This window comes from Eucalyptus grandis, chromosome 6 (assembly GCF_016545825.1).
Source record: "Eucalyptus grandis isolate ANBG69807.140 chromosome 6, ASM1654582v1, whole genome shotgun sequence".
Lineage (NCBI taxonomy): Eukaryota > Viridiplantae > Streptophyta > Magnoliopsida > Myrtales > Myrtaceae > Eucalyptus > Eucalyptus grandis.
The window spans coordinates 46,114,718-46,138,622 of record NC_052617.1 but is presented as its reverse complement, the minus strand read 5'-3'; the positions used below and the strand labels follow the sequence as shown (position 1 = coordinate 46,138,622).

Here is a 23,905-nt window from a genome sequence, read left to right as displayed (position 1 = left end):
AGATCACCCTGTACAGCTCTTCTGCATGATTTTTACCTTGCCTCGTCAATAGAAATTTTAAATTAGCACCGGAAGCGAATTTTCAAGGCAATTGGCATCCGCATGATTTCTTTCGGAAGTCTATCCAAGTAGAGTTCCGTATGATTCTGCTTGCTCTGTATCTGCCAAAGTTGATGTTTGCTGAGGTTATTTCAAAAGATGGATGGAGAGGGTCTGCTGCTAGATCTGAGGGAAGAGTATCAATTCAGCTGCTCCTTTTCAGGCTATCACTCTTCATATACTCATGGAGGATCAAGTTATCTCGGCAGCTTCTACTAAATGAACTTATGTCTAAACGCAAAGTCATTCTCCCAGAGCTCCCCGAATGGACCCGTATCACTCCGCGCATTTCCTCAGTATTGTCTCCTTGCTACTGCCGATGCTCGGGAATTCGTGAGGAATTCAGGCGTTAAGGTTTCATGGGAGAATCTTATCTGGTTTGCACCTAATGCTCCCGGATTTGCTTCGGTTATTTGGATGGCAGCGTTGTACAAGCTTGCTATGTTGGAAGACACGGAACGTGGTCTCCTTCCTTGTGTCCTTTATGTAAAAAAGCCAATGAGTTGATCCCGCTGTAGTTTCTCATCTCAGCTGTGGAGAAGGATTTTGCTCCAGGACCCCATTAATATGACTCCTGGAGATTGGACTTTTGAGCTTCATAGGATCATATTGCTGAGGCCATCTTGGAATGGAAATGTACCTACCTTCCATGGAAGGCTAGGAATGCTACGGGCCATGATGGTCAATCGCTTCCTCCTGTTGATCAAGTGCCGAAATGGGTTTAAGTTTCCCCTTATAAGCATCGCATCGAGTGCCATCGAGTCCCCTGTAACTTTGCAGCTCCGTGCCAATTGGCATGTCCTCTCTAGTATTTTTGGCATTCCGATTTAGCTTGTTCTTGTCACTGTAGTGCTGCAGTTGTTCTTTGGCCTCTGTTCATTAGCGTACTGGTTGTTTCTAATGGCTCTTGGCTTGCACTTGGCCTTTTGCCCCGTCGATGAAATGAAGGACAATATGATAAGAAAAAGGGTTCTAACTTAACCCTTCGTTGAACTATGCAGTCCACTTGTTGTCGATGTAAAACGGGCCAAAAGTTAGTTACGGATGTCATAACATACTTATCAAAATTCGAGTACTTGGAAATCTGCCAAACGTGGCTATGATTTTTCTTGCTTGGAATAGAATTTCCTCAATTAAGTTAAATGGGGGAAAGTAATTAATCATTTTCTTAAGGGAAATCTACCAAGTACTTATATGGATATAAATTTAGTCATAAAATTTTATCAATTTAGTTTTAAACTTTTACACGAATTTTTAGTGTAATCATTCTGATCAATTTTCATTGAAATCACAATGTAGCAATATTCCACATAGAAAGATCAACGAGAGTCATTGATGACTTAATTGTCATGTTAGGATTTCAATTTGAAAAGCATATTTGATAAAAACCAAAATTCTATTGTTTTGCACAAAAGAATATGAACTTTTTCGCATGCCAGTAAATACTTATAATGGTTGGTAAGTGTAAAAAAAAAAAAAAAATCGGTAAAAGAAAGCCTAGTAAATTATCAACAAGTTATTGGGAAATCAGCTCATTGGTAATTCTATTTTATCATATTCCCTATAACACCTTAGAAATCTACCATAACCAGGAAAAGTTATGTTTTTTTCTTTATTTAGAAGATTAGAATCATCTCGATAGATAGGAAGTAGAATACGAGAATGATTCAAAACATTACTAGAAGAATTCGAGTAACTAAAATGAGGATCTCTAAAAAGATTAGGCTATTAATTTAGATTAAAATGACTCGCAAAAGAAAAATACAATTCACAACATTTACGGATTAATCACTAATCAGACTTGACGATTTCTCCTCTTCACTTTCAAATCAAGATTAGAGAATATCTTATTCGAGCGAAACTCAAATCTCTAAAAAAAGTTAGTTTATATGGGTAAGCTAACATTTGATTGGAAGAGCCGTCTCAAAAAGTCAAACAACATTAATTAGATTTTTAGGAGATGCAACTCAAGGTTAACTGAAAACTTAATCAACCTCATCAATACAATTGACTTGGTTCCGTTATTAACCGATTAAGCCTTCAACCCTAAAATAACATTATTTTTTATAATATTAAGTAAGCGTCGAACACGAGTCATATCAGTTTGCATGGGATTGAGTTTTTTAGAATATATAGCAATCGAAAGCCATTTAACTAACGTTTTAGCGCGAGCGTATGGATAAGTTTTGGCATAGTAACTAACAATTCAAATAAATTTGACTTAGCTTACGCAAACTAATTTGACTTTCGTACCATTATATATCCTTTTTCACAAAGTTGTCTCTCGTAACTCGCGTAACTACCTTGCATTGGGAGACTACCCAACAGAAATCAGCAATATGATATATCCCGCACGCATCGCCGCCGTCCGTCTTCGCCGGGACGGCCCGATCTCCACTGTGGACGGTCGAGATCGCGGCTCTACGCGTCGGGTACATCTGGTGCAGGAGGAGCACACGAAGAATCCAGGAAATTTCGTCCAGACGTGGAACATACAGGGAAATCGACCCGACACTTGTCTTGCAACATTATCAATTCTATCCTCAATTAAAGATTCCCACTATTTTATAGAAAAAAATAAAAAGAAAGATTCCCCCACTAAGGAAATATGTTTACCAAGATTTACTCGGACGGCAGTTTTGGGGAAGGCGATGAATGTCGAAATTACGGTTCGCTAATAAAATAAAATAAAAAGAAACCAGCTCAAATCCCTGCGCTGATCATGATCTTTTTCCACGCTTATTTTTGCCCAAAAACGAAATTACCAACATCAAAAATTGAAAAGAAAAGAAAAAGCAAATACGGAAATAAATCCAACCCTAGGTCAAATTCCCTCCCTCCTCTGTATTTATACACCCGTGACACGCGGTCCTCATGCCTTTGACCAAGATTTCGAGCACTGCCGCTCTCGTTTTGCACTGCTTTCGGAGCGCCCCCTCTCTCCTCCGCCAGTTCAGAGATCGGAAGGCGCGAGCTCCGGCCGATCGCGGCGGCGCTCGGAAACCAGCTTTTGGCTCTCTCAGGAGTATATCGTCATGTGAGCATCTTGTGCTTTTTGTCTCTCTTCCGTTGATTTCGATGGTTGACGGGAGTCTGAAAGTGTCGCGAATTGGGTTTTGCCTCTTGTTTTTCTTCTCTCCTGTCGCTGGGATTCGTTCGGAAAGGCGAGAAGAATTCGAGGTCTGATTTTTGAGATGTTCTCGTGACGTTTTCTTTTACTTTCTGGCTTGTAGTTTTTCCTGTTTCGCCTTTTTGCATGGAGAAATACAGTTCAAGCTTGTGTCGTGCGTTGATCGCTGCCAATTTCGTTGAAACTGTCGTTATGAATCGAATGTTGATCTCTGTGGTTACACCCACTACTGAAATTCTTTTGGGTTTCAATGATCTCGATGAAATAGAGCGATTTGAATGTGACTTTGTGTTCGAATTGTGTGGTTTTGTCTCCAGAAAGTATGTGTGGAAAGTTCGAGTCATCTGTTTTTTCGTCGAAATCACGGAGTGTGTATTTCAAGCGATGCTAATTGCATGCGCACTTGGTTCAATTGAAGATGCCGAGCGTGACCCTCGACCAGTCCGACAAGGACTCGGAGCCCTTCGTGGAGGTGGACCCGACCGGGCGCTACGGCCGGTACCCCGAGCTCCTCGGGTCCGGCGCGGTAAAGAAGGTGTACCGGGCCTTCGACCAAGAGGAAGGCATCGAAGTGGCCTGGAACCAGGTCAAGCTGAGGAACTTCGAAGACTACCCGGGGATGATCGACCGGCTCTACTCGGAGGTCCGGCTCCTGCGGACCCTCAAGAACAGGAACATCATAGCCCTCCACAACGTGTGGCGCGACGACGAGCACGGCAAGCTCAACTTCATCACCGAGGTGTGCACGTCGGGGAACCTGAGGGAGTACCGGAAGAAGCACCGGCACGTCTCGGTTAAGGCGCTGAAGAAGTGGTCCAAGCAGATCTTGAAGGGCTTGGAGTATCTGCACACTCACGATCCCTGCATCATCCACAGAGATCTGAATTGCAGCAACGTCTTCGTCAACGGGAACGTCGGTCAGGTACAGCTTCGAAATCTTGCCTCGAATTCACACGTTAATTGCTCCAAAATTCTTGTTTGTTTGGTCGGGGTGGGGTCAGATGGAAAAGAGAAAAGTCTGAGCATTTAAAGCAATAGAGAATAATCACCAATGGCGACACTTTATATCCAATGCTTTCTAAGAAAGTAATGAAAATCTTAGCTGGAGCCTCGTTAGTTGTAAAAAATTTATGCTTCCGAACCTCGCGCGTGCCCACCCGAAATGTTGGAGGATCCTATTCATTACCAGACCATGATGTTGATTCAACTTCCCCTTTTCCCACTCAACAACCAGTGGAAACCCTAACTTTTCCTTGAATTGTGGTTGGTGCGCCCCGTTTGAATTCAGGTCAAGATTGGTGATTTGGGCTTGGCGGCAATCGTGGGCGAGAACCACGCGGCGCATTCGGTCATCGGGACACCGGAGTTCATGGCACCGGAGCTCTTCGAGGAAGACTACACGGAGTCGGTCGATGTGTACTCATTCGGGATGTGCCTGCTCGAGATGGTGACGGTGGAGATCCCGTACGGCGAGTGCGACAGCGTGCCCAAGATATACAAGAAGGTGATCTCCGGGGTGAGGCCGCAGGCTCTGAGCAAAGTGAGGGACCCCCAAGTGAGGACCTTCATCGAGAAGTGTTTGGGGCAGCCGAGGGTCCGGCCTTCGGCTTCTGAGCTACTCAGTGATCCTTTCTTTGATGGGATCGACTCCGACAGTGATGAGAACTAAATGTTCGAAAGCCAATTTGTACATAACTAGTCAATCAAGTGCATAGATGAAGTTACTTCAATTTCCTTTGCGGGGCTTGTTTAGCCGCTTGGTTTCGGATATGTTATTCCAATGTCGTTTTTAGGTCGTCTGGCCCTTTTCTTTTCATTTTGTACATGATAACTCGGGAAAAAAACCGAGCGAGTGAAGGATGGAGGGAGTGCTTTTTATAGAGGCGAAAAGACTTTGAGTTGAATGTTTCTAAATATGACCAAAGAGACGAGAAAAAAGTCAACGAATTATTTTCAGCTCGAGTCGCTTCTCAATGGTGGCAAGTTGGCAACTCGTTTTAGTCGCTGTTTATGCACACGTTCCTTGCAATTTCAAGAACCCAATAGCCGGGGCATGCCGTTCAATCGAAGATGGATTCAAGTTCAACTCTCTCGGTTGCTTCTTGGTAATATACAGCTAGCTAGCCGCCTTTGGAGGTGGTTCAAGATTGCATCATTCGAAGACAAGTCAACGTGAAGTTGAAGGAACGGATAAAGCCGGAGGCTCGGACGAAACGGCCGTTCGGAATAATTAAGAACTACGAAAGAGGCCCCAATTTAAAAATTTATTAAAAAAGGAGAAAATTAGGAAAGATGTTAAATAGATATTTATTTAACTTTCTTTCGATTGATGGAGAGGCAAACTGAATAGCGCGTTGGGGAAGGAGATGGGAGAAAAGACGCAGAAGTCGATGAAGGCGGAAGACGCAGCTTCTTTATTGGGAAATAGTTGCACGCGTGATTATGGTTGTCTGCCATTTCGAAAACTAGATTCTTTCTAGGAGACTCTTAAAAAAAAAAAAAAAAAAAACATATCGATTTTTAAAATATTTTATCGTGAATGATACGGGAAAGCGAGGTATTTTAAGCATCTTGAAAACAATTGGATACACGTCAGCTAGAGCCTTGGTAATCTCACTTTCCATGCAGAACTTTGGCCACATTTGGTAGATTGGAGGCGACTCTAGATAGGATATAATATTATCGTATCCGACATTTGGGTGAGTTGAACTCTGGAAAAATATTCAAATATAGCCCAAATATAATCTAGATCAGGTAAGGAATATAAAAAGAAAAAGAAAATCAAAACACAAGAAAAGAATGCCTTTTTTGGCTTTTGCTAACTGAAATCGCTGAGATTCATAAATGGAGGAGAGAGAGCAGCCATAAATGGCAATTTTATCATGCCATGGACTCCACAATCAGTGACCTACCTATAAACTCTATCGTGGTTCAATGTTGAAGCGTCGACTAGCCATCGTCCCCTTTGTCTCACACTCTCTCTATCTAGTCTATGGTCCGATACTCTAGACATAGGGTCTAAGGCTTGCAACCAGTTGGTGACCTTGATGATGTTTGCCTTGTTGAGAAACACTAACAACCTAGCTTTGGTTGGCATAGATAAAAGATAAGTAAAACACAAGATCTAAGAAAGTGATAATTTTGTAAAGAATGTGAGGAAGGAGAAGATTGTGATTGAGACCTAAAAAGATTGCAATCGAGCAAAAAGATTGATATTAGGTATCTACCGAACGTTGCATAAAAATATAATAAATCCTTTTTTTTTTGTCGGTCATACTATATTCCTAAACTACACTCATTCTCGACTTTTTTGCCCCCGCTCTTAGAGAAGCGTGGGAGTCGAAACCCACTGAAACTTACGCGTCCCCATCCCATTTCCCCCAGAAAGTGGGGATTTGAACCCTCACCTCTCTTCCATATTGGAAGAGTGGCCACTGGAGCGAATTCCAGTGGTTTAATAAATCCTATTTGACTTTATTTTAATCGGAAAAAAAAATCCAGATGGCCAAATCTCGAGATCACACCTTCAAATCGTATCAGGTTCATGCGAACTGTTGTGTACTCGCATCTCTTGTTTATCCAAATGAAATTATTACTGAAATAATTGTGAATTAAGTAATCACATCACGCATTACTCAGTTTGAATCGGGCCAACTTTAGTCTTTTTGTCTGTGGGCCTTCGTCATTCGAACCAAATTAGAAGCCTCGCCATGTGGAGAGGAGAGGTGGGAATTTTCCGCTTTTGCCTGGATTGGAAGAGCGCGTCACAAATTCAAGTGATTTAAAAATCCAAGTGATTTTCAACACAGTGAACTCGATAGGTGCGTTGCTCTCCACACAAGCGATTTTCAACCCAGTGAACTCGCGTTAGCGGTAATACTAGGTCATAACGTTAGGCTACCTTTTGTTGATTGGGAACTCCACAATCCACGTCTTAAACCGACCAAAAAAAAAAAAAAACTCCACATCTCAAGACAATTTCAGAAAAAAACCAAATTTTTATAAATATTGAGGGTATGTTTATTTTGGAAAATTTATCGTGAAATAAAATTTAAATTAATTTCAAGAAATATGTTTTAGGAATCTATTTCCTAATTTTAAGCATGGACATTTTTTTGACCATATATGATTTTCTTTGGAATAATTATCTTTAGCAAAAATCATTTGTCTAAAAGTTTAAAAAACTAATTTGTGGATTTTTTTTTTCACTTAAACGGATAGCACCCTAAATTCTTTCTAGAAAAGATTTTTTTTTTTCCTGTCTTTCTTTGAATTTTCTTTTGCCGGGGTAATTGTTGGGCGAAGAATTTGCAAGTTGTGTAAGAATTTCAATCAACTTAGTTAAGGGAGAAAAAAAAGCCTTAATAGTATCTAAGTGTTGCAATCAATTTAGCCAAGTCTTGGCAATTGAGATGCGGCATGGAATGTGTAATATACAATGTAACACTGCTTGAGAAAATGAATTTAGGTTATGGACTTCTCCAAGCAGATGACCAAAGCCATTGACAAAAAAACAACATTTAAACCTTTCCTCATGAAATTTGAGATTGATCGGCAAAGACTATTCTCTCAAATTTTAATTAGCTTTACCTGGGAGAGGGAGAAGTCAAGAAAAATACCCATACCTTTATTTCTCTCGTATTTTTCTTCATATAAATTTTAGAAAAATTTCATTATTTCTTTCCCAAATTTTCATTCCGGCGATTTTCCGCCATTATCTAAACATAGCACAGAGAGCCAAAAAGTTCTTGCACAACGTTTCAAACTTTGGACAAAATCGTAATTCTCCGCGGAAGTCATGGACATTGATGTAACTTCGCCGAATCGAAATCAAAATCTCCAACGGTCATAATTTCTAATCTTAGGAGCCTCTACAACGGAAACCCTTCGCCGTGTTCGCTCTGCATCCTCCCTTTCTTTCTAGCATTTTGAATTGCAATCTCTCTCTCTCTCTCTCTCCCTTTCTCTCTCTCGAGCAGACGCGTTTTGCTTCTCCAGCAATGAAGTCCAGCAGCAACAGCAGCGCAGCGATCTCCGAGAATGGATCCAAGGGAAGCCTGTCGGCCTCCTCCATACGGAGCCTCCTCTCCAGATCCATCTCCACCAAGCACAAAACAGCTCTCAGGACCTCCAAAATCCCCAAACCCGACGCGGAAAACACGCCTCCGCTCGATCCCAACGTTTCGGACTCCGAAACCACCGCACCTTCTCCAAAGCTCGGGAAGCCGAGTGAAATCGCCCGATCCGACGGTCCAGAAGCGCCGTCCAACCCCCGGCCGTCGACTAAGGTACTGGAGTCCAGATTCTAGCCGCATGTTGTGATCTCTCGCAGTTTTTGCTCTCGACTTTCGAGCAGTTTGAAGTGCTTTTGCTTAGTCTTGTCCATGAAGCTTTGCTTTGCCGTCGCTAATGTTGGCTCTATCCGAATAGTAGAGTTTAACTGTGCCGATGGTCATACTAAGATTCCTGTGTCGTGTTTCATCACTTTCAAATGAATTTTTTAGCTCAACTTTTGTTCGAGGTTTGTTTTGCTGTTATGTTAGATCGCTTCGAATTCTGCCGTCGCTTGGAGCTTGACATTTTTTTCAACTGAAATGGTACACTTGCAGAAAGAGGTAGCAACAGCGGGAGACAAATCTGGAGCATTGTCACATCCAGACCCACCAGTGAAGGTTCTTTAAGTGAAATTAATCAGGTCGTTGAGCTCGATGGAGTGCTTAATATCTGATTGTTATTTGCAAATTTTTAATTTCACCAGGTCACAGTGAGAATTAGGCCTGCCAACGAATTCGAAAGAGTAGGGGATCGGATTGTTAAGAAAGTTTCATCCGATTCACTGACGGTTGGAGATCGCAAATTTACTTTTGATTCAGTCTTTGATGCAAGCTCAAGCCAGGTTAGCTGCTGATTCCACAATTTTTCTCTACGAATGCGCTTGTACCATTACATTTTCACCTCCATTTATCTGGGCATCTCTCTAATTCGGAGATAAAGAAATTGGTGAGACAGATAAACTAAGAAGATAGTCCTGCTTATAGTTCCTGTCCAGTATCGAGAAAGATCGAAGTTTTTACCACTCTGCTGATTGGAAATTAAATGCCCAACAATTGTTGTCCATTCTAAGCTGTTTTTCGTTTCAAACAGGAGGATATCTTTCAGACAGTTGGTGTTCCTTTAGTACAAAGCGCGCTTGCAGGATACAATACTTCTGTATTAACATATGGACAGGTATTTGTATATTATAACTCAAAGTAGCTATTACTTCTCTTAAATTACACCCCATTTTTAGTCCTGTGAAGTGTGTAACTCTACGAGTTCTTACTAGAGTGGAAGTGGAAAGACATACACAATGTGGGGACCACCCAGTTCAATTGTTGAAGAACCCTCATCCAGAAGCCTCCAAGGTCTCGTTCCACGCATTTTTCAGATGTTATTTTCTGAGATTGATAGGGTATGTTAAGCTTCCGTTTCCATAATTGTTTATACTAAAAGTTATTGATGGATCTTGTCTAAAGGATTTCTTGACTTGATGCAGGAGCAAGAGCACTCTGAAGGCAAACTAGTCAATTTTCAATGCCGCTGCTCTTTTCTGGAGGTAGCCTCCTTCTGATTATTTGAGCATTAATTACAATATTCTGCTTCCTCTATATCCAGCTAAAGGTTCTGTATTTTTTTTCAATGCAGATATACAACGAACAAATAGGGGACTTACTCGATCCAACCCAGCGAAACCTTAAGGTGCATTACTTTTTTCCATACTTAGTGTAGGTTTCTCTGTCAGTATTCAACGTTTCTTTTTATACCTGGTCCTCATAAGTTTTGGTATTTTGGGGCTTGCTACTACTTTCAGATAAAGGATGACTTGAAGAATGGGCTATATGTTGAGAATTTGACTGAGGAATATGTGACAGGCTATGAGGAAATAACACAAATCTTGATTAAGGTAATAGCATGGCCTATGCTCTCAAGAATGCTATTTTAGGACTCTTTTGAAAGAACATTCTTGTTTATTAACTTTACATTTCCATCATGTTTCGTACAGGGTCTTTCGAACAGAAAAGTGGGAGCGACAAGCATGAACTCCAAGAGCTCCAGGTCCCACATTGTGTTAACTTGCATTATCGAGTCTTGGTGCAAGGTAGCTATGTCTGTAAACTTCCCTGCCATTGCTAAATGCCAGCAGCTGAATTTTGTATCTGATGAGGGCACGAGTTATGTTGCTTCTTAGTGCTAAAGAGATATTTATCAGAATCAGTCTTCCTAGCAATTATCTTGCAATGGATGATATTCTAGAGCCCAACATTCTAGGTGCTCTACAAATGTTTATTGTTACATGTGGCAATACATGTTATCAGAATCCCAGGACTTTAGATGCATCTGAGCTCATTAATTACCATCTTCCCACAAGTTACATGACTAGGTCATACCTTTTTGTCGAAAACTGTTGCAGGAATCATCATCCAAGTGTTTCAGTAGTTCAAGAACAAGCAGAATTAGCCTTGTTGATCTTGCTGGGTCAGATAGAAACAAACTTGATGATGCTGGTAGACAATTCGTGAGAGAAGCCAGAAATGTGAAGAAATCCCTATCTCAGCTCGGGTATGATGCTGGAACCTTTTTTGGGCAGAGGCAGAACTAATGGAAATTGTCCTTATTGCTTGCAATAAGGGAACTAGCTCTTTCCTGTTTATTCACAAGATCGGCATCTATTTGGCTAGCTTATTCTTATGCACATTCCATTGATGTAGATATTTGGTCGATAGTTTAGCCAAGAGAAGCCATGGGGGAGACAAGGGTGTTCCATATAAAGCTTCGTGCTTAACACATTTGTTGCGAGAATCCTTTGGTGGCAATTCTAAACTCACAGTTATATGTGCCATATCTCCAGACATAAGGTAACCCAAAATTTGCTATCTTCAAACATTTTTCCTCATGAATAATCCTGGAGGAATGTTAGTAGTCATAGAGGGTTTCTGAAGCCATGAATCTGCTTGTAATGCAGAAGCGAGAGTGAAATACTCAGCACCCTCAGATTGGGACAACGAGTGAAATGTATAAAAAATGAGCCAGTGATAAATGAAATTTCAGAGGATGATGTGAATGATTTGAGCGATCAAATTCGTCAACTGAAGGTATGGTAAATAAATTCCTATAGGCGTTTCTTTTCTGATTTCTCTCTGAAATAAACTGAAGTTTTGTGGTTTGACTATTTGTTGCTGACAGGATGAACTTATAAGAGCGAAGTCCCATACACATAACTCAATGGGAAGCAAGCAGAGATACTTCCATGGGCAGAATGCACGCGAAAGCCTAAATCAACTGAGGGTGAGCCTTAACCGGTCTCTGATACTTCCCCGGATTGACTGTGAAAAAGAAGATGACATAAATGTTGACGAGAATGATGTAAGGGAACTATGTAAAGAGCTAGATAAGTTGCAGACATGTGAAACTATGCCAAAAGATTCATCTCAGAAAGGAAACTCTACCCCTAGTTCTTCTATAGACGAATGTTGCCAGACAGATTTAAGTGAAGAATACACTAATTGTCCAGAAGAATTTGAATCAGAAGAAATTATTTCGAGACGATCTCAGTATAGACATGCTCCAGAGGACAGTATTGCATCAGCAGAAAACTTTATCAGCTGCAGTCGTGACAACTTGAGTTCTGCAGAGCGTACACTCAGAAATAGCATCTCAATCAGCTCATGTCATCACTCTCCAATTCTTGAAGATCCAACATTGACAGAATCTCCAAAAGTTCGAAAATCTCTAAGGAGAAGTATAGCTATTTCATCAAGCCTTCTCGCAAGCCAGAAGAACATAGTGGAAAGTGAGAAATTCCTTCCAGATGTGCCAGGAAAGTCTCTCAGACAAAGTCAGCACCTTAGATCCTCCTTGCAGTCAAGCAAACTATTTCCAGGACCTGCCGAGTCTCTAGCTGCGAGCCTTCACAGAGGGTTAGAAATTATTGACTGCCATGAGAGAAATTCAGCCGCAAACAGATCTCCAACTGCCTTCTCGTTTGAACACTTGACTTTGAAACCTAGTCCAGAAGTGGACACGACCAATGCCTCAGCTCAGACACCACCAGAGGAGAGCCAATCTTTAGATGGACCATATGGCTTATTTCTTTGTGCATCTTGTCAAAGAAGAAGATCAAATCTTGATTGTGATGAGGTCCAGGACAGCTTAAAGACATGGATTGCGGCAGCAGATGGAGGAGGGAACCCTAGAAACCTAAAAGCTGGAACACCCAAGGTACGTCTGCAATTCCTTCAAAGGTGGAAAGGACTTCTGTATGTGTCTGTCTTATTACTAATTTGTGCTGATTTTCTGAACCAGGAAGTAGAGATTGAGTTGTCTGCGGATGTGAAGAGGACCGAGGAGCTCGAGAAAATCTGCAAGGATCAAGCAGCTAAAATTGAGCTTCTCAGTAGCCTGGTACCATTTCTTTACCTCCTGCTTTGTGCAGTACTGATATGAGACTCACTATATTAGGATTTTAAGATTGTTGATGCTCTAAATCTTACAGGTAGAGCAATATAAAATTGAGAAGGAACAAAACTCCATCGAGGCTTTGAAAAAGGAAATTATTCCGTATGATGAGCAGACTAAAGAGGAGATGCACTCACAGGACAGCAAAGATATGCTACTCCTGGAATGTGAAGAGGAGGGGAACAACCGGGATGAGGAAAAATATGAAATCAAGGAAGTTCGAGAAGAGCGACATCGTGGGGAGGAAGAAAACACTTATGATATGAATGAGAAGGAAGCACTTCTTAAGGAAATCCATTCATTGAGGAGCAAATTGGAATTTTATGCAGATGCATGTCCTGACAAGTCCACTGAGAAACTGAGGTCTTCACTGCTGTTGCGATCCATTCAACTGCGGAAGAGTTGTGTAGGATCTCAACATAATGAAGAAGAAATCGAGAGGGAAAGACAGCGATGGACAGAGATGGAAAGTGAGTGGATATCTTTAACAGATGAATTAAGGGTTGCTATTGAAATGAATCGCCAGCGTGCTGAGAAGTTGGAGATGGAACTTAGGTTAGAGAAGAATTGCACTGAGGAATTAGATGATGCTCTTCAGAGATCTGTCCTCGGTCATGCCAGAATGGTCGAACACTATACTGAACTTCAAGAGAAGTATAATGACCTGGCCGCAAAACACCACGCAATCATGGAAGGAATTGCGGAGGTGAAGAGGGCAGCTGCCAAGGCAGGAGCCAAAGGCAAGGGCTCTCGTTTTGCAAAATCCCTGGCAGCAGAGCTCTCTGCTTTGAGGGTAGAGAGGGAGAGGGAGAGAGAGCTTCTCATAAAGGAGAACAAGAGGCTTAAAATTCAACTAAGAGACACTGCAGAAGCTGTTCATGCTGCTGGAGAACTGCTTGTCAGGTTGAGAGAAGCTGAGCAATCTACTTCAGCTGCTGAGGTAATAAGAATCTTGGCACTGTTTTCATCCATCCATTAGATTGAAACCTAGAGGGTCACCTGAATTGGCTTGCATCATTGGTTTTCAGTCATTAGATTGACAGTACTACTGACTCGTTCTCAAATTTTATCTTGCTTACTGCTGGAAATTCCTTGGTTATGCTGAAAATGAGTTGACCTGATCAATGTGTAGTGCTAAAAACATAGATAACAGTTTCTACTTGTAGTGCCAGGATTCTATTTCCCAGGCTGAATTTACAACATAGATAACAGTTTCTACTTGTAGTGCCAAACACATTAAGGGATTAAAATTTCAATCGCAACGGCGGATAGCTTTTGTGTTGTACCCAAGTGCTGACATCCTACTCCTTTCTCATCCATTGTAAATGCAGGAAAACTTCGCGACTGTTCAGGAAGAAAATGAGAAGCTAAGGAAGCAATTGGAGAAACTTAAGAGAAAACATAAGATGGAGATGATCACAATGAAACAATATCTTGCAGAGAGCCGACTGCCGCAATCGGCACTGCAATCACTGCACAGGGAGGATTCGGACATTGCTGCAAGTACTACTTATGATGATGAACAGGCATGGAGAGCAGAATTTGGAGCTACATACCAGGGGCATTACTAAGTCGACTTGGAACAAAATCATCAAAATCAAGTCTACAGTTTTTAGCTGTTCACGCTCCCCCTACACCCGGCAAGCATTGGACCCAGCTTGGGTTCAAGCAGCAGCGAGCCATGTTGGGTTCTGTTACTCCTATACTTCCAATTTCTGTAATTCCGATTTGCATCAGCTATTGTGTGCTTGATTGTTCATTAATTGGTGAAAAAAAATATTCACGTTATCTATTCGTGCTCTACAATAGAAACTCTCTGTCTCTCTCCGTCTCTCTCTCTCTCTCTCAATGTGGCTGCTCCAGGTTATCTGTATCTACTCAAGGAATCATGGGTATTCAGGAGACAAAGAAGTGGTCCATTTGTATGTTGAGAAATCAAAGAAGTTATCTGTATCTACTCAAGGAATCATGGGTATTCAGGAGACAAAGAAGTTGTCCATTTGTATGTTGAGAAATCAAACAAAATCAGTAGGCTGGCCTGGGCGGGCTGTCTATTTGTACCCAGAGAAACCAAATGAAATAAGGCAGTTCTTCAAAATTGTGGATGAGACCGGACCATGCACATTTTAAAGGAGTATTCATCTCGCACGATCACAGGATGACACCGTAAGAGAAAACTAAACTTAGAACTCGCCTAACTCGCCAACGATTTTCCTTTAAACTAGTCGCCCCCGAAACCTGAGGCGCGATGCGAATAATACTCGACGACGTCGTCTGGGAGATAGGCGTCAAGGAACGACGTCGTCCCGGGGCCGAACCCCTATTTCTTTCTCGACTGATCCGACTAGACGCCTCGGAGATATTTGAAGACGGTACAAAACCGTAACTAAAAGCAAAGTGAAAAGTAACAAAAAGTCGCTTGCTTCTTTTTGGTTTGGATTCAGACCTCGTTTGGATCTTTAGGTCTCTAGATAGATAGAGAGAGGGAGGGAGGAGGCGAGAGATACGATACGATACCGACCGCCGCCGCCGCAAATGGCGTCGCCGATGTCTCCGAACGCCGACCCCGACGCCGAATCCGACGCCGCCAACCCGAGCTCGACCGCCGATTCCCCCAACGCATTGGCCCCGAGCGGCTCCACCAGCCCCCCCGTCGTCTGCCTCCTCCGATTCGCTGGCGACTCCGCCGCCGGCGCCTTCATGGGCTCCATCTTCGGCTACGGTCTCTCCCCCTCTCTCTATCGTTCGTTTGCTTCGTTCGTGTTGATGTTGCGTGCCGGATAAGAGGCTCTTGACTCGATTGCTTCGCGCTTTTTTACCTGCGGTTGTAATCATTTGTTGGTTTAGGAGCTACTGAGCGGTTCGGGGTTTTAATTTGATCCCGATTTAAAAGGATGAGAGATGGATTTGGTGATCGAATTCTGAGTCGGTGATAACTATGTTTTGTAAATGCTTCGTCTTTTTGCCCTTTCCCCCCCTATTTTTCTGATTCGCTGAGTTGTTTGTTGTGTATTCATGCGAATCTGCGATGCCGGATATATGTGGTTTTAAAGCTTCAGTTTTCCATTGATAGCATGGGCTTATCAATCCAATTTGAGAATGCCGTGCGTTTAGTTCGGCTTATCTAGTGGCACCGGCTGGTCGGTCTTTATATCGAGCGATAATGTGTGGCGAAGAATGTCTGTGTCGTCTGTATTTTTGTTGTTTAATAACTCAAATGGTTACTGTTTGGGTTAGTTTGGAAAGAGGAGAAGAAATGTGCTGAGGAAGTTTGCACTGGTTTGTTGCCTTTGTCAAAGAAGGAAAGAACTTTTCTCGGTTTTGTGATAAGATGGGGTTGTGAATTGCGAGGATGTTCACATTGACCTTGTTATTCTGAAGGTGGAATGGAACAGGGACTTGCCTGGAAACAAAAGGAACTATAATCAATAGGAGTTTTTTTAGGGTTGCCACAAATGGGTGCACATATTACTGGTTTAGATATCGGAAGAGAACTAGATAGTTCGACTCAGATTTATCAGTGACAGATATGGATTGAATGCATAATACGGTAAGCTCCATGATGTATGGATATATGGAATTGATTCATTCCTTTTTGTATCTGAGTCTCACTATTAGAAACTATGTGCAAAGTACACCCTGGAGAAAAGGGCACCTGTCTGACATGAACGACCTGTGAATTATATATGCTTTTGCAAGTCTCAGCTGCAAATAACTTTAGTGGAATCTGCTTGAAATTTTGCCTATTGATGTGGTGCAGGTGCTGGGTTGGTTAAGAAGAAGGGTTTCAAAGGATCATTTGCAGAGGCAGGATCTTCTGCGAAGGTATGCGAAGTTTGATTTTTCCTAGTGCTAAAATGATAAGTAGGACTCTCGCTCCTGGAAATTGGGCTTCCTCATTTATATCTTGTTCTAAACAGGCATTTGCAGTCTTGTCTGGTGTGCACAGCTTGGTTGTATGCTTTTTGAAAAGGCTGCGAGGAAAGGATGATGGTTTGTTATCTCTAGTCTGGGACTATTTTTTTGTTTTTTTTTGGTTCTTTTCTCACTCGAAGTATAATTTTTCTTTTTTCGTATGCAGTATTTAATGCCGGAATAGCTGGATGTTGCACTGGTCTTGCTCTTAGTTTTCCAGGTATAATTATCTTTCCACCCATGGTACAGCTTAAGAAAGGGCATTATCGTGTGCTTGCTGTTTGAGGGATGTAGAGAGAAAAGTGAATGGTTAAAAAATAATGTCGGAAAGCTATGTTATGTTATTAAATCTTTTCTGTTTTCTTATTTGCTTTTAGATTAGCCATTTTGACCATCTGCTATGTTTCATCCAATGAGGAGATGTTGGTGACTTCCTGCATTTGTATTTTCTCTATGAGTTTATCTAAGACACAGATGATGGAAAGCGTCAGTAATATAGGATCTTGGTCCTCCCTCAGTTAAAACACATTAACTTGACGCGTTGAAAATTTCCATGAGCGATGGGACCACGCTAGGGAGATTGGTTATGTCGCATGATAGGGCAGAGATTTGTCTAGCATCTGGATTACCCTTACCAGATCCATATAGAAAGAGTTCTTAGAATTGTGATGCATGAGTTAAATAGCACTTATAGAGCAAATCTAGTTGTCTGTTACTGGTCATGCGCCTCATCTTTGTTTTGTACAATGCTTTAGGTGCACCACAGGCTCTGTTGCAGAGCTGCCTCACATTTGGAGCGTTCTCATTCATTATAGAGGGACTTAACAAGCAGCAGCCAGCATTGGCATATCCATATGCCCAGAAAAAACGCATTCAAAATGATTTGCCCACTCTTCCAGCTATACCTCTGCCTCTCCCTCTCCCTGATGAACTGAAGGGAGCATTTTCTTCTTTCTGCGAGTCCTTGAGGAAGCCCAACAAGGGCAAAAGGTCTGTTGCTCACTGATAAATCCAGGGACGTGTTGGTAGCACCTGTTGATGCTCCGGTTGTTTGTTGTGGCACTAAGTACTTTGTAAATATCGTAGTTGAGATTTTCAAGGCGGTATTTCAATTGAATTTTGAACTCTGATGATCTCCTGAAGAAAATCAATTGTGCCCTTGTCACTAGTAGAGTTATTTCATGAAATGGTTTTTTGACATTATCTAGGATACAAAGGAGAGCCCGAGAAAATGACTCATCTTATAGTCATGTTTTTTAATTGTCTTTGCGACAGAGTAGATTAAATCTTGCCTCGCGAAAAAGTAAGAGGTCCGTTAAAAGGTCCCTTGCTGGATAAAAAACGCATCCGCCAAAAAGATATTTAGCGGTTACCTTGGTAGGTTAAAGTTTGAGCGAGTTTTACTACTGGCTGGCGTTGAGAATGGGGAATTTGCAGTTGCATAGTGACTGCTCGTAAACTACCCAACTGTTGAAAAACTTGTTCACGCTGGCGGTGGGTATTCATTATTAGGTACTTGCTAATTGGGTACTCTATGCTTTTAATGGCGTGCTTTCATGGTTTCAGAGTCTTGGGCAATGGGATAACTACATCATTCTTCCAAGTTTTTGTTCATTTAAAGATTTGATTTTGAGGTGTTGACCACCTTAAATATGAAATGTCTTATCGCTACCTGAATCGACAAGATGGGGAAAGATAGGATATGCGTTCGATGGGGGAAGAGAGCATATGCGTGCGTGTATCTAAGGATAAAGCGAATACTCATAGCGCATATCTCGCCACCCATTGAATTGACTCGCATCTTACACGATTTATAAGATTAGTGGGTATTTTATGAGTCGAGGGCTTCTGACGAAAAGAACAAAGAGAACTCATTTTCTACGGTCTCTTTGCCGTTGCTAGAGAAAAGAAAACATGGCCTAGCTCTCCTCAATTGTAATCATATCAATTAGAACAGACCATGCCGACGAAAATGCTTCAGCAAAGCAAAGAGAATAGAAAAGATATTGCATTAAATTTCCAATATCATCTTACAAGGAGGAACCATTGGACTTTAGAAGATTAATCCAACTAGGAGTAGGAGACAATACTTTCAAGCGACACAATGACTTCTAAGAATCTCCTTCTCTAATCCTTCTCATTGAAAATACGGAGAGCAAATGTCGCACTTTAGAGGTCGCTCTCATATATATTTGAATCTTGTTGAAGATGAGTACAGTTTATGTCAAAGCTGAGAGGATCTAAGGTAGATTGACAAGGAATACAATGGGTTGATGAGGAAGATGGCATTCGTCTTGGTTTAGTTCCCTGAGAACTATTCAGACAACTAATCAAATTGTGCACGCTCCTAAAATACACTGAAGTTACATGCTGGTTTGAACTTCCTTGTCCATAAACAGTATCTACTAAGATGTCCCTGACACAGTACTTACTCCAAATTGAAGCCCAGGTTCACTCCGCAGAGGGAGATCATAGAACTCAGATAAGTAAGTCAAAGCTTCGAAGTTGCTGTCACAGACTTTCCACAGTGACCTGACTTCTCCTTTGGAGACGGTGCCCCAGTGCTCGCAATCATCAAGAAAGTCCAAGAGCTTTCCATAGAACGAGTCGTAATTCATCAAGAGAAAGGGAACTGGAAGGGCAGATCCAATTCTCTCAAGCTGAATTAGGGCCAGAATCTCAAACACCTCATCTAGTGTGCCAATTCCACCAGGCAGAGCAACTACAGCCGTCTTGTCAGAACTGCTGCTCCTAACCACGGCATCCACCAAACCATGTTTCCTTGCAGAGAAAAACCTGGAAGTTTACCGAGGAATTATAAAGGTTTAATGGAATGTTACTGGCGAGCCAAAAAGGAATTCCTTACTAGGGTAATCAGGAAAAGAGGAGTAGCACGTTACCTGCAAGTAAGATAAGTTTCCGAAGGTAGGTATGGATGAAAATTGGAAGCAGTCCATTCTCCAGCCTCTTTACCTATCTTGAACCCACCAACCGGCTTTCCTGCTTCCAGAGCGCCTTTGGTTGCAGCATCCATGAGTCCAGGACCGGCCCCTGACCAAGAAGTACAGTCCAAAAGTTTTGCTATCTGTTGAGTTTGAAAACATTAATACTCGTCAGATCCTCCCAAGAAAGATACAAGAGTCTTGCCAATAAATCCACAAACTAAAGCACCCATTACACTTCAGGAATTGAAGGAATAGTAAGTGAAAGGCACTCGCCTCTTTACCCAGCTCCAGTGCTTGCATGTAATGCTTATGATCAGGCCCCAACCTTGAAGAGCCCAAGTAAACAACTCCCCTCCCAAGCCTGCGGATGAGGTCGTAGCATTGTTGTATTTCCTTCCTGACCTTTTAGAAAAAACACAAAACCATGTATGAGCTTCCTCGGTCGCTTGAAATCTATAAAGCACTCAACATCAGCACACTATTAGGACAGTCAAAGCCGCTTGCAAGATCTGCAACCTAGTTTCAAGCAATATGTGGAAAGATACTCTTGCCACAACAAAGAAAGGAAAAGATTGGGTACTATCATGAAGAGTTTAGAAATGCATTTAAGACAGGAGGTGTCGCATGGTCAATCTGTTCCTCATGACAGGCGTCAATATATAAAGATAAGCTCAATGACGACTTTCCATTCAAAAGCATGCTTGCATTCCTGTCGCCTATCAAGCCATCGGAGGACATTCTATATTGAAACACTCGTATCTTACCGCAATGCACCCAAATTGGCAATGGCAGCAATCTCTAGCGACATGGTCAATCGAACTATCAAATTCACAACGCAAAAATTTTAGAAGGTATGACCATGAATTTGAGACAGACATTGTAGACAAAGAAACATCACACTTTGCGAATGCCGCACGCTGTCATGTCCAGAACTGAGGCCGGTCTTCCAATATCAAACCCAGCTCACAGAAACACAAGCAGCACAGTTAATAAACTGTTCAGAATGAATCAGCAAATGAAATAACAGCGTATACCTCATTTGGGCTCGTTCTTTCTTCAAAATCAACAGATTCGGGCGTGCAAGACACGCGAATCTTCATAGGACAAGGCCTCTGCTTCAAGAGCTCGAAAGCGATGCCGCTTCCTTTTCTGCCGTTGAACTGTGGAAACTCGACCCGCTTCTGCCGGTGCCTGATGGGCATAATCTGAGAGCCCCACAAGCAAAACGAGTAGAGACCCATGACCCGGTTCGTTCCAAAGGTTGAAACTTTACGGTCGACAGCAGCTTGGAATTCCGATTTCGAAGTGACGTTGTGGGATTTAGGAGACGAGTCGTTTCAAGAGAAAAGGAGGAGCGTCATCGTCCCCTGTTCCCAAGCTGTGTGGATTCTTTGGAGGGAGAGAATGGAACAGGATTCTAGATTCCTTGTTACCCTATGCCACTGCTGATAAATTTTCGTTCTCTTAGATGTCTACTTTCTTTTGTAGAAGGATCTCGTGGTTCTTCCAAAGAAATGGTTTCCTCCTCCGTCCCTCCCTCCCTCTTCCCTTTTGGACAGTTCCTTTTCCGGGGGGTGTGTGCAGGCAGTGCAATTAAGGAGTTTTTATTTATTTTTTTGGTAAAAGTACGAATATTAAGGAGTTTTTATTGGTCTCTCCAAAGACCGATTTACCACTTAGAAATGGCCGGATGGTGATGCAGTTTATCAGAATTCTGTCTAATTATCCCATCACTAAACAATTTAAATATATTTTTTTAATAATCTAACGGTCAACGATTTATGAGGATCGAATTTCGTGAACTGATAAGAATTTTCCATATAATTAGAATCATTTGTAATGTAAAGACGAAATTTGATCACTCATCTGATGGATATACTCATAACCCACGGAAGCATGTATGTTGCTCCTCTATTCATGTATGTTTAACATTAATGTCAAGAGAAGGTCCTTTTGATTTTGGCCCGTTAATACTTGATTTAATAGAACTGGAGCATTGATTATAATGGCGATGCTTCTCTACAGTTTTTTTCCCCTCTACTTACCCGGTGGGTTAACTGGGATGATGGATCGGTTCTTGGCAGATGGATATTGTAAGGCCGGGAGCTGGAGTTCTGCAAGAAGAAGATCCGAAGGAAGAAGGAGCTGCACAAAATGTTACTCCAAAGCCGAAAAAGTTCGTCTCGCAAACCTTTAGGTGTTAATTTCATGAGCTTTGCCATGGTTGATTATTATTCGATATGTGCTTACGCGGTACCAGTGTTTGCCATCCTTAAACATATCGCTGCATTTTGATTCAAAGGCAGATGCTCATCCTTTAAGCAACGACAGTATTCGTTTCATATTTATAATATACGAACCATTAGGCTGTTTCCTAGGAATCCAGTTTCTGATGTTACTACAAAATTTGCAGGGACATCCGAGCACCCAAAGGATCCAGTTTTCAGTTGATGGTCCGGTTGGCACTTCGGTTCTTTTTATTCATTCACTTTCCAGTCCAACAAAGAAAAACGATCACGCGCCCTAGCAATAAGGATGAATTGGACATGGACAATTCCAATGGAATTTCATTCTTGAAAAAAAGTACAATTTTCTAACAATTTTCTATTTTTATTCTTTTGTTCCATGACCTACTACACCACGATTTCGAATCGAAAGAATGATTTCAAGAAATGATGGATATATTCACTATCAATAAGCAAGCCGGATTTGGTCTATCCTCAAGAATCTGCTTTCACGGATTCTTAAGTACTAGATCAAAGCAATTCTTAAGCCGATGAACTCAAGGATGAACGGAAAAGTCAGCAAGGAGAAAGAGAATACTCATTCTATTCCAGTTCCACATGACATTTTGTTTTCTCATTCTATCCATTCAATCCCATCTAAAAACGAAAAAGGCAAAAGGCTTCAACAGATCGGTATTGTGTTGGACGGCTATTCAGGCAGTAACATTTCATGTAATCAACTATGAAGCAAAGCTGATTCTGAAATGCTAAGATCCTTGAAGAAAAACCATTCCACCAATTTCGCATGATCCATGTAAACCGTATCATACCTCTCAGCCTCGGCCAGTTTCCTTCCCGTACTTCTGCCTAAATCGTTCTTTCACGAACTCGCTACGAGCTTGGATACGGGCCCGCTGAGGGGCGACGTTAACGTACCAGAGATGCAATCCATAAGCGAAAAGGCCAGCTCCGGTGGCGAACATTCCAGCCGTCATTGCCATCTTCTTCGGACTGGAGGGATAACAGAACCCCATTTCGTTCGACTATGCCTGGGCATAACAAAAGGAAGAAATCAAACTGAGGCACAGTGAGCATACATGGTAGGGAAAAGCTCTTCTGGAGGTGATAGTGTCTGCTTTCTTGTGCCTCGTGTCTTTAATTATTGTTGGGTAAGTTCATCTCAGTGTGAATATTCGTGCAGCTTTCACGGGGGAGAGAACTACGAAATCCACCGTCAACTACAGCCAACGTCAGTTAGAAAAGGGCGCAAAAAGAGTTCGCTATAAAAAGAGCAAAAGCATTAAAGAAAGCCAGTTCTTGGTGTGAAATTAACTATTGAGCCTTTCATTCAGGCATTTTATCAAGCATGTAGAGGGCATTAAGACAGATTCCATTACTGATCGAGCAGACCGTCGCTCGAGAGTCCTGCTTGAGAGAATGAAGAGAAGTAGCGTTCGAAGCTCACCCGTGACGTTGAAGATTCGCGGATCGTTCGCTCGCGTAGTGGCTGAACTTTTGGGGACGGAATAGGTAGTAAGAAGACGAGGCACTTTCGCGGTTTTGAACCGGGGATCATTGACTTCCCTTGTTTCTCCTTTTGTTCCTTTTCGGGGATAAAACCTTCAAAAATAACCCATTTCTCTATGACACGAAAAAGCAAGTTGTAAGTGGAAAGGAGCAAAGGGAGTATTTGCTTTCACGATTTGAGAAAACTTTAAATCGGGGATAAGATTTGACTACCTCGAGGGGAAAATGATTTAAATACTTGAATATCTAATTTGTTATATAGGCTTCTAAAATATCTCATGAAAATGTTTTAATCTCTTTGATTTTGTCATAGGATTGTCAATTTTTGGTTGGTAAATATCAACTATAAATTTATTCGAGATATACTTAGATTGGCACCTAAAGTTGGGTTATAATTGTTTGCACACAAAAATTAATAGTCAACTTTTTATAATCAATAAAATGAAACTTGATTTGTTAGTCAAAGGTTTGGTAAATAGAATGATAGGCTTATGAGACGCAAACAAATCAACAACTAATGCGGAAGGACCATCAACAACTAGTAGAGAGTTGTCGACAACCATCACAAC

At 41.7% G+C, this 23,905-nt stretch overlaps 4 protein-coding genes and 1 non-coding gene across 8 annotated transcripts; 3 read left to right on the top strand and 2 right to left on the bottom strand.

The window, feature by feature from the left end:
• The first annotated feature begins 2,966 nt into the window (after positions 1–2,966).
• On the top strand, positions 2,967–5,185 carry LOC104450285 (probable serine/threonine-protein kinase WNK11). 4 transcript variants are annotated; one of them, XM_010064777.3, is made up of 3 exons: positions 2,967–3,136; positions 3,648–4,151; positions 4,518–5,185. In XM_010064777.3, the coding sequence occupies exons 2-3, from the start codon at positions 3,648–3,650 to the stop codon at positions 4,896–4,898; spliced, it is 885 nt and encodes a 294-aa protein (XP_010063079.3). In that variant the 5' UTR covers positions 2,967–3,136; the 3' UTR covers positions 4,899–5,185. The 4 variants fall into 4 exon arrangements, with proteins under 4 accessions (XP_010063079.3, XP_010063077.2, XP_010063075.2 ...); XM_010064775.3 differs by having other exon boundaries at positions 3,547–4,151; XM_010064773.3 differs by lacking the exon at positions 2,967–3,136 and adding an exon at positions 3,152–3,279.
• Positions 5,186–8,111: 2,926 nt separating this feature from the next.
• On the top strand, positions 8,112–14,536 carry LOC104450284 (kinesin-like protein KIN-12F). Its single transcript, XM_010064771.3, has 16 exons — positions 8,112–8,517; positions 8,839–8,901; positions 8,988–9,125; positions 9,374–9,457; positions 9,555–9,680; positions 9,765–9,824; positions 9,914–9,967; positions 10,080–10,172; positions 10,272–10,367; positions 10,680–10,828; positions 10,978–11,124; positions 11,232–11,361; positions 11,453–12,487; positions 12,572–12,670; positions 12,762–13,664; positions 14,056–14,536. The coding sequence occupies exons 1-16, from the start codon at positions 8,230–8,232 to the stop codon at positions 14,293–14,295; spliced, it is 3,705 nt and encodes a 1,234-aa protein (XP_010063073.1). The 5' UTR covers positions 8,112–8,229; the 3' UTR covers positions 14,296–14,536.
• A 570-nt stretch (positions 14,537–15,106) lies between these two features.
• On the top strand, positions 15,107–17,826 carry LOC104450283 (mitochondrial import inner membrane translocase subunit TIM22-3). The gene is made up of 5 exons (XM_010064770.3): positions 15,107–15,446; positions 16,485–16,549; positions 16,645–16,717; positions 16,806–16,859; positions 17,395–17,826. Exons 1-5 carry the CDS (start codon positions 15,260–15,262, stop codon positions 17,643–17,645), a joined length of 630 nt encoding a protein of 209 aa, XP_010063072.1. The 5' UTR covers positions 15,107–15,259; the 3' UTR covers positions 17,646–17,826.
• Positions 17,827–18,631: 805 nt separating this feature from the next.
• On the bottom strand, positions 18,632–21,151 carry LOC104450282 (probable cytokinin riboside 5'-monophosphate phosphoribohydrolase LOGL10). Its single transcript, XM_010064769.3, has 4 exons — positions 20,619–21,151; positions 19,858–19,986; positions 19,540–19,724; positions 18,632–19,435 (listed from the first exon to the last, which is right to left on the bottom strand). Exons 1-4 carry the CDS (start codon positions 20,823–20,825, stop codon positions 19,045–19,047), a joined length of 912 nt encoding a protein of 303 aa, XP_010063071.1. The 5' UTR covers positions 20,826–21,151; the 3' UTR covers positions 18,632–19,044.
• A 1,232-nt stretch (positions 21,152–22,383) lies between these two features.
• On the bottom strand, positions 22,384–23,538 carry LOC104450280. The gene is made up of 2 exons (XR_001988643.2): positions 23,275–23,538; positions 22,384–22,858 (listed from the first exon to the last, which is right to left on the bottom strand). It is a non-coding gene; the product is annotated as an uncharacterized LOC104450280 (transcript).
• Positions 23,539–23,905: the final 367 nt, after the last annotated feature.

Bases quoted from the DNA above. Each gene is read 5' to 3' on its own strand.
- LOC104450285 (XM_010064773.3), top strand. From the start codon at position 3,178: ATGGTTGACGGGAGTCTGAAAGTGTCGCGAATTGGGTTTTGCCTCTTG. The intron at 3,280-3,647 runs GTCTGATTTTTG...GTTCAATTGAAG, and splicing joins AAAGGCGAGAAGAATTCGAG to ATGCCGAGCGTGACCCTCGA. The intron at 4,152-4,517 runs GTACAGCTTCGA...GTTTGAATTCAG, and splicing joins TCAACGGGAACGTCGGTCAG to GTCAAGATTGGTGATTTGGG.
- LOC104450282 (XM_010064769.3), bottom strand. From the start codon at position 20,825: ATGGGTCTCTACTCGTTTTGCTTGTGGGGCTCTCAGATTATGCCCATC. The intron at 19,987-20,618 runs GTATACGCTGTT...TTTTTCTAAAAG, and splicing joins AAAGAACGAGCCCAAATGAG to GTCAGGAAGGAAATACAACA. The intron at 19,436-19,539 runs GTAACGTGCTAC...GTAAACTTCCAG, and splicing joins GAAACTTATCTTACTTGCAG to GTTTTTCTCTGCAAGGAAAC.
- LOC104450284 (XM_010064771.3), top strand. From the start codon at position 8,230: ATGAAGTCCAGCAGCAACAGCAGCGCAGCGATCTCCGAGAATGGATCC. The intron at 8,518-8,838 runs GTACTGGAGTCC...GTACACTTGCAG, and splicing joins ACCCCCGGCCGTCGACTAAG to AAAGAGGTAGCAACAGCGGG. The intron at 8,902-8,987 runs GTTCTTTAAGTG...TAATTTCACCAG, and splicing joins ATCCAGACCCACCAGTGAAG to GTCACAGTGAGAATTAGGCC.
- LOC104450283 (XM_010064770.3), top strand. From the start codon at position 15,260: ATGGCGTCGCCGATGTCTCCGAACGCCGACCCCGACGCCGAATCCGAC. The intron at 15,447-16,484 runs GTCTCTCCCCCT...GATGTGGTGCAG, and splicing joins GGGCTCCATCTTCGGCTACG to GTGCTGGGTTGGTTAAGAAG. The intron at 16,550-16,644 runs GTATGCGAAGTT...TGTTCTAAACAG, and splicing joins AGGCAGGATCTTCTGCGAAG to GCATTTGCAGTCTTGTCTGG.